Here is a 9239-nt window from a genome sequence, read left to right as displayed (position 1 = left end):
ACATAATCTTTAATTATCACTATTGGAATGGAGCGACAAGCCTAACAGCTTCTGCAGGTTTCACATGAAAATCCGGTAGCATCTACATGAAGTTCAGGTGAACCTAAATCACTCAGCAGTGAGTACCTCCACCTGTGAATCACGTCAAAGTTACATGAATAGTGTGGTGGACGAGAACTACATATGTTTTCATGTAAATCTGACGTGAAGAATTTTTGGAGTGTATACATTCCATATAACTACGTGTATTGTGTAGACGGGGCAAGATGGGTCACCCTAATTTTTCGGTATCTTTGCATAGTTTTTGAAAATGTTTTATTCTTCATTGAAAGGCTATTCTGTGACCTACATTATCGAAGCAATTAGAGCACTGAGAGTTTGTGAAACTATTTTTGAAATTTTCCTACAAAAAATATAGGTTTTCAAAGTCCGATCATGGCTACCTGAACAAAAATCTTCTAGTTCTGAGAATAATCTTCCGATGTTTCAACACTTTTTTCATGTAATCTTTACGTCTGTGAAGCTTAGATGTATAGAGAAAAAATAGAAGATATAGTATTTTTTGTTGGAGAAAAATCGAGTTTTCTGATAGCTGACCCATCTTGCCCCCGTAAAAATGAGGTGGGGCAAGATGGGTCATGTTTTGAAAATTGCTTGTCAAGAAGCAGGTTTCAAACTATATGACCTTTCTATACTTTTATATCATAGCTGACTAGTGTATCTGAGAGTCGTGGTAGAATACAGAGAAATGCGATTTATATTCAGATTTCAGACAGTTATAGGGGTCCATTTCTTAGGTGACCCATCCTGCCCCCACTTACCATATACATATGCATATATCAGCAAGGCTATATACATGGTGTTGGATTCATTGCTGCGAACTTTTTCAGGGGTGCTGGTGCTGTAGGACCATAAATAGTTAATTGAACTTTGCATGTTTTTGACTATGCTTGCACAAATAACAGATGTTTATACTAGAACGAAATTAAACTCAAAACCTGTGTAAAAACTGTAAAAACCAAGTATGTTGCTCACTTCTTCCATCTATAGGGCACTGCATAAAATTCTCTCCTTCTCTTTCACTCTTACAGAGAGTTTGTAAACAACAAGGCCAAGAAACGTCAAAATCCCATACAAAATCAAAACAATGCAGTGCCCTATACCAGCAGCAGTAGTAGTAGTACTAGCTGCAGCAGTAACTGGTATCTAGCAGGCAGGGCTGGTAGCGTTCGGGTGGCAAAATAATAGTGGCTTTAGTGATCAAATTAATAAAAAAGTGACTGAATAGTGACCTCAAAATTATTGGAAAACTTAATTTATATGCTGAACATTAGATGAATTCGTTTGTGGTATAACTATATCAGATGACTTTAAGACCTGTGTAGTGTCTACCTAATGGTTGTGTGCATAGGATATCTACCTATACATGAAATACTATTCCTGACAGTACCTAAATGTCTAGATATGATTCATTATGTCTACCTAAGGTAGTATAAATACGTGTGGTTATTGGACCACACAGGAGATACGGCACAAGCCTTGGACTTGTCAACATCTTTATTATTCTTCTTTTGAAGGATATAAAAGTGGCGACGAGGATCAAGGAACGTGTAATTTCTTTTGAGTTATTCTGAAATTATTTCCTTTTGGTTTTCAGGTTGTTGTAATAACAAATTGTTATTTTTGTGGAGAACGGAATTGTTCTTTTATGGTAGAATTGCCATTATGTTGTGAACAGAATGTTCTTTTTTGGCCGATGTTGCATTGACAAAATTGTCTTGTTACGAACGCGAAGCGTGAAGTATATTTGAATCCACACAATTCGGAACGAACTCCTTTCCAACCATTTCCTACAACTAAGCAAGCGAGCCGCATCATAAAACCCCAATCAAATTCGAACAATCATGACCTACCACAATATAATAGGGCCCGCGATTATAAACGTAGAGCAGAGCGGCAATGTTTATCAGCATAACGAAGCAAAAGCTATGCGGCTGAGGGACTCGACTGACTTTGAGCAGCATGATAGAATAAACAATCTGAAGCGACACTCGATGGAAACCATACCAATAGCCTAGCAGATCGGTAGCATTCTAAATGTAATCAAAATCCATCATTGAACTTGATCTTGAAAATTAGGCCAGCTGAGCATCGGGATCGTGCAAAATATGAATGGTAGATCTAATTCTGTACAAATACAATCAAATCATGTAGCTAGAGAGATTGCTCAAATTCAGGAAAATTCTCTCTTCGGAGAAGAAAATATTTCTCCTGTGAAAACACGAAAAACCATGTACTCGCGAAAGATCATTCTAGAAATCAGGCCGCTCATATATTCATGTTAAAACACGTACTGAAAGTGTAAATGTGTAGATCGTAACGAGAGCCGCTATTTCATCATCCTTTCAGGAAAGATCATGTGTAATTTTTGGTAGGCCCTGCGGCTATAAAAGAGGAAGATCAATAAAGACGACAGTCAGTTTTGTTTTTGGACTCCACACTGGATACCTCCCGGATAAGTATTTTGCTACTCAAATTCCTTTGATCCTGAACTTGCACTTGCGAAGCTTAAATTATTCTGATCACTTGATTGGATAATTCAATCCTTCTAAAGTGTTGATATTTAGAATCGTGGAAGTCTAAGTCATTGGATCGGTCAAACTTTTTCTCACTCTGGTAAGCCAAGGTTCCGAATGCGAGAAACGTTGGCATGAGTCTAGAAAAGGCCAGTTTGATTTTGATCCAAGTGTAGAGGCACTTATTTCTCACTCTGGTACGCCAAGGTTCCGAATGCGAGTAACGTTGGCATGAGTCTAGAAAGGCCTAAGTGCTCTACACACGATTTTAGACGAGTCCCAAATCATTGAATCTATCGAACTTTTTCTCACTCTGGTAAGCTAGGGTTCCGAATGCGAGAACGTTGGCATGAGTCTAGAAAAGGCCAGTTCGATTTAGATTCAAGTGTGAAGGCATTTATTTCTCACTCTGGTACGCCAAGGTTCCGAATGCGAGTAACGATGGCATGAGTCTAGAAAGGCCTAAATCCTAACACACACGATTTGGACGTTCGATTTTAACTATTCTCCTTCTTGAACCTCCTACCCTGAGTGAGTAGTATCGGTGTTCGAAGTAACGCGTTCCGTCTAGTCTGTTGGTTGGCACGCACGGAATGTAATACCGTATCCCTTCGCAACGGTACCGTGAAACGATTGTGGGTTTCGTCATCCTGATCATCGTCGATTCATCATCGCGATAGCTGTGGACAAGAGTGCTGCTGCATTCAGTAAGTATTTGGTCTAGTCCCACCACAAGAGGAACACCACACCCCGATCGTGCTGCCAATTGGAAGATTGCGCCCCGGTGCCAACGCCAACATGTCTTGTTGTTTTGGTAATAACGAAATGTTATTTTTTGTGGTGAACAAAATTGTTCTTTTGTGGCGGAATTGTCATATGTTATGTTTTGGTGAATGGATTTGTGTTATTTGTACTTTTTTGGTAAAGTTGCCGATGTTGGGATAGCGAAATCGTCCTTTTGTTTTTGTAGTTTTGTTAGCGAACAGATATGTTTTTTGAAAGTGACGGACTCGTCAGTTTTTTTGTGCTATCATTATTTGGTGATGAATGTTATTTTTTTGAAGTTTTCTAAAGTAGAAAGGACTGTAGTGTCTACCTAATGGTTGTGTGCATAGGATATCTACCTACATGAAATACTATTCCTGACAGTACCTAAATGTCTAGATATGATTCATTATGTCTACCTAAGGTAGTATAAATACGTGTGGTCATTGGACCACACAGGAGATACGGCACAAGCCTTGGACTTGTCAACATCTTTATTATTCTTCTTTTGAAGGATATAAAAACCTGTTTTTTTACAGTACTGTTTGCCATTGCTTATACATTTGAAATAAACTAAACACCAGGTTTGTTGTTCAACTTTCGAATGATCACGTTTATTAGCTTCGTATTATTTATATCCCATGTCAACAATAGGTGATTGTATTTCTTCTTCAAAAGGGCTATCAACAACAACAGTAAACATTGTATCCAATAGTATCTTACAACTACAAGCATATTGATTATGATATCCGCCGTCGGCGGTATTCGCTTCCCATAGGTGCACTGAACGAAATCGTCATACTCAACAATACCTTCCCCCTTTGATTGAATTAAGAAAGTTTATGTACAAGTTCAAAATATTATTTCATACTTCATTAAATTGTATAAATATTTTAGTTCATTTTGTATAGACAAAAGCGTCGTCAATTTTCTTCTTTTTTAATCTGCTTGATCTTCGTAGCACTGAGGTTTGAGATGTAGAATGCTGTCCTAACTGCTGCTGCAAGGATTTGGGATGCAACTCACTACTTGCTGGCAACGGTTGCTCTGCACTGGACGGGAACCCGTAGAATTCATCCTCGCTATCATCCCGTTCCGTGAGACTTCTCTTTGATCCTCGTTGTTGCGTTTCGTCCTGTTGCAATCCCTCCATTTCCTCTCGGTTTGGCTGCGTTTTCCCATGCTCACAGTTAGGCTGCTGAACCTGGAGCGTACTATTACGCCTTCGTCCAGTCTGGCTATTCTGAATTCTCACCTGCCCCTTGTGGGCCGAGACGAGGGTTGACCCGATGGCGATCTTCTTCCTCAGTATCGGAGTCATACTGTACTCGAAGCCGTTTGAAGTAATCGTGAACATCTCCAGCAGCGTTTTCATCTTCCTTCTCCGTATGTACTTCCTTCACGAACTTTACGGAACTCTTCTGGCTGTCTAAGTACCGATAGCAATTTTTTTGAATATGGCACACAAAATTTGCATATCTGCCTCGACTCGAACTCCTGTGGCCCGACCTCGAACGTCCTTCATACCTCCTGTAATCTTGCCTGTAATTACTCCGAGAACCCTGATTCCTATAATAGGGTCTGTCCATAGACCTACTCCGGCTGCGATCATGTCTATCCGCCCTGGATTGCCTATCTCCGAGCCTATATTTCACCGAATTGACTACGCCATGATTTTCGCCTGATTCTGAGTGGAAGTACTGCGTATTACTATTCGCCATTTCAAAACCCTTAATTATTCTTTCCGCGGAACGGACATTGAGGTCTTCTTCGTTAAGCAACCGCTTCTGTAATTCCCTATTGTAAACACCAAAAACTAACTGATCTCGAATAGCTGAGTCTCGAAAAGCACCGAAATCACACGATTCTGCTAAAAGTTTCACCGCTAAAATAAAGTTTTCGCCACTTTCACTTGGACTCTGGCGTCTACAACGAAATTTGTATCGTAACATTATCTCCGAATCAATTTTGTCGAATCTCTCTTTTAACTTTTTAGTGATTTCCGCGTACGATAGTGTTTTGAGGTCGGTAGCTGGGTACAACAGCTTGAGCTCCTCAAAAACTGCCAGACCCGCACAACTCAAGAAAATGTCTTTCTTGCGATCATCCGCAATGTTATTTGATGAAAAAAAGTAGTCTATTAACTCCACATAGTTAGTGAATTTCGTGCCTGGCACGTACGGATCAATCGTGCCGATCAACGCCATTGTTGACTGCACCAGAATAAAAAGGTATGAATATTTGCAACAGCAAGGAAAAACAATAGAATAGAGAAAAACCACGTACCTTATAACCACTCTCCAAGATGTCCGAGACTCGGTTCGAAAACAATCCTCGTTGCACAGTTCCTTCAATTAACCGATCCGTTCCACCGAAGGCCGTCTGCTTGATGTGCCCGGTCCTACTACCGGCTCGACGTTCTACAGCACCCCGAAACTTCTCAAACACCGTATGCACCTCACAATCCGCAAAACCACCAGCTAGAATTCCGTCAACAGATTCCGACCTCGCTAAGCCACCGCTTTCACACCAGCTTCACCCTGAACAAACAACACGTCGGCGTCGCTACACGACCGGCTGACCCAAAATGGAAACAAAATAACTCCGATTAGCACTCTTTCCTAATAACTTCTTCTACCATTGCACAACTCGCCGGACAAGATCTCACCTTGTGCGCACCCCGTACAATTTTCACTGCCTGAATAGCTTTTCCACCGACCGAAATTTGGCCAAATTGGCTTTTAGAATTCACTTCGCGACCAATGGCTCCTTTCGCACTGAATGTTCGATGCACCGCTTTTGTTCTATCACCGATTATTTACACTGCCAACTATTAGGCTGTAACGCCGTCGCACTACCGCACTACGAACTTTATCTTCGTCGCCAACTTAAATAAACTAAACACCAGGTTTGTTGTTCAACTTTCGAATGATCACGTTTATTAGCTTCGTATTATTTATATCCCATGTCAACAATAGGTGATTGTATTTCTTCTTCAAAAGGGCTATCAACAACAACAGTAAACATTGTATCCAATAGTATCTTACAACTACAAGCATATTGATTATGATATCCGCCGTCGGCGGTATTCGCTTCCCATAGGTGCACTGAACGAAATCGTCATACTCAACAACATTCAGCTACAGTAAATGAAAACGTAAAAAAAAAACTGACTGTATTCCAATCATTACTGCAAAGTACATCGGCCAAGCTTCCTGGAAGATAGAATCCAAGCCCAGGGCCCAGTTATTACACCAAAACTGTATTCCTATAGGTAATATCGCTAGTATGACACTCTTTGACCAATGCCAAATATTTGACCACTTTTGACAGTTAAATTTTGACCAAGGTGTACCTGGCAAACAAAAATATTTGTCACTCTCGAAAAACGAATGAGCGCTTGCACGCTGACGTCATCACTGTCTCTTTCTTTTTCTTTCCTTCGGCGTCGGTCCATAAAGCCGTCCTTGCCCTCAAAAAAATTTGAGGGCAATGTTTACAAATCGTATGAGAATTTGATGAGGTTATGTTTTTGATGCAAGCCTCTATAGGGACAAACAGAGCCAAACAACCTGCCAAAATTTATCTGTCAAAAGTGGTCAAATCTGGAGCTCGATTTGAATAGGTCGTATGTGCTTTTGTCGATATAAAATTCGATCAGTTTATTTTAGTCATTGCTAGTTGTTGAACACTGTAGCAGGCTGTGCTTAGGATGACATTGGCTGAACAAACAATAAACATCACTTCTGTATCAGACTCCAAACTACAAACAGTGTTTTATACAATACTACATTGGCGACGAGGATGGGATCCCGGAATCTCACGATGCTGTGTTTTCTTAATTGAGGGGAAGTATTAACCTGTATTAACTATAATTTGTGTGGACAAAAATTAAACGGATTTTTTTGCAGCAATGATCAACACTGTGCTATGCGCGACTCGTGGAGGGACCGAGTTAGCCATTCGAGGGAGATGTACAGGTAGTAGGTAGTCCAACAAGCGTAACAGATTATTACTGGCACGTACAGAGGCCTTATTAGGATGAATGATGGTGATGTGACCTGATAGTGGTAGAACTATTTAATTGAAGATTTGAAGTCAACGGATAATGTTGTTCGTGGTAAGAAATCAGGTGAGTAAATTTGTAATTAATTTAGACTACACAAACAGTTACGGAAAGAATCTGATTCAGTTGATCTACCGCAAAATGGAGTTTGCCACAATTTCAATTTTTTGGATAGCATAGTGAATAGTGGAAAGACTACTACATAAAAGGAAATTTGCAGAAAAAAAAATATTCCTTTACGTTCTTCTATACGTACAGTGTGCTATTCTAACCGGTGCATGTTTTGGTTTGTCATTTTTCTGGAGTAGTTTGGTGGACACAAGAAACTTTTCCTAAGCTGTCAGAGGACATACGGTTGATAAGATGCATAGAAAAAGGCACGAGTTTACTGATTAATACAGAGCGACCGTGGACATCGCATATTATTTTCCAAGACAAAATAGTTGTGACAGTAACATTAAAGAGCACTGAGGCTGATTTTATACACGCATATAAAATATTCACAATAGTTTGTTTATATACGATGCTGATTAAAACAGCGTTACGTTGAGTAGAAGTACTGAGCCATCTATGAAAAAAGCAGTTTTCATAAATGAATATTTTCTACTGGTTTGTCTTCACTTAGTTTTATGTATGGATAAGATACTGTTAGAATGTCTTGTATCTTAGATAACCATCAAGTATTTTATTTGTGTTTATCAACAACTGACTTACGAAAGCACGGAAATATTACTCCAAAGCTACAAACTTTGAAATAGTTTGCTTGCGATGTTTAGTAGTTTTAATTTTGAAACAAGGTTCCTTAAGGTAGATCAATACTATTCAAAAAATTCATTTGTTAAGGGATGTAGCGATCTGTATTTCTAGCATTCTCATTACTACATTATTACAAATTACTAGTAGATATGCATGGATTATCGATTTGTATCGATAGTTGAATGGATTAATGGTCAGAACTGAGAAGTTCATCACACAACTTATTTTTAATAACAGTAAATTTATAAAGAGAACTTTTCAGGAAATTATTTCTCATATTGATATATAGTCGCTAATCAGTAAAAAAAAAAAATATCATAAATGTTTGATGCGCAGTAATAAATGGAAAATGAATAGCTCAAATTATCATGAAAAAAAAAATGTGGTTGTATACATTTTAGCTTGAATTTGATGTGACAACCAAACACGGACACGGAAATGGTTTACTGCTTATTATTGAGAGTAAGATTCCATTGTTATTGTTTTGTGGAAATAAGGAATAGAAATTTGTTGCGCCGGAAAAAAAAAAATATATGCATATAAAAAAGTTCTTTGTTGAAAACTTTCTAATTTTTGTCCTGTTTTGATGAATGTTGAATTATAATTGAAAGATTTATGTGCCCATATAACCGAAGCGGTAAGCGCACGAACGTGTTCTTCAAGACCATGCTGAAGGTGACGGATTCAATTCCCGGTCGATCCAAGAATGTTTCGTAATGTATATTTCCTCAACTTCCTTGGACATGAAGTGTCTTTTAATTTGCCACAGGATATATAAATTCAAAATGGTCATTGATAGAGAAAAACCTTGGAGGAAACTCTCAGTGAATAACTTGGAAGTGCTCATAGAGCACTTAAGAGCCAATTAGAGGAAAGGCGAAAATCAAAATTTTAAGGTTTTATGTGTCCGAGAAAAAAAAAATTAAAAATATACATTACTGGAAAAGAAAGGATTTAGTTTTGGACAAGATTGTCAATAATATTTGGGTTCAGTCTGCCAGCAAACTCCATATTCATAGATGAAAGTGAAGAAAATCAAATCGTAATGTTTGATCGAAGATTTGATAAAAGCACTT

The 9239-nt window shown here is 38.7% G+C and overlaps 1 protein-coding gene across 1 annotated transcript; it reads right to left on the bottom strand.

Moving 5' to 3' along the window:
- Positions 1–3963: 3963 nt before the first annotated feature.
- Positions 3964–7975, bottom strand: LOC134286291 (uncharacterized). The gene is made up of 3 exons (XM_062847892.1): positions 7953–7975; positions 5628–5874; positions 3964–4638 (listed from the first exon to the last, which is right to left on the bottom strand). Exons 1-3 carry the CDS (start codon positions 7973–7975, stop codon positions 4240–4242), a joined length of 669 nt encoding a protein of 222 aa, XP_062703876.1. The 3' UTR covers positions 3964–4239.
- Between the last annotated feature and the right edge of the window lie 1264 nt (positions 7976–9239).

The sequence above is a fragment of the Aedes albopictus genome, chromosome 2, assembly GCF_035046485.1.
Source record: "Aedes albopictus strain Foshan chromosome 2, AalbF5, whole genome shotgun sequence".
Taxonomy (NCBI): Eukaryota; Metazoa; Arthropoda; class Insecta; order Diptera; family Culicidae; genus Aedes; species Aedes albopictus.
This window is presented reverse-complemented; position numbering and strand designations above follow the sequence as displayed.

Excerpts from the sequence above, each read along its gene's own strand:
- LOC134286291 (XM_062847892.1), bottom strand. The coding sequence starts at position 7,975 with ATGGCTCAGTACTTCTACTCAAC. Across the intron at positions 5,875-7,952 it reads GCTCAGTACTTCTACTCAAC|CTGGTGTGAAAGCGGTGGCT; the intron begins GTAACGCTGTTT and ends TTCAGGGTGAAG. Across the intron at positions 4,639-5,627 it reads TCTTGGAGAGTGGTTATAAG|ATCGCCATCGGGTCAACCCT; the intron begins GTACGTGGTTTT and ends CTGAGGAAGAAG.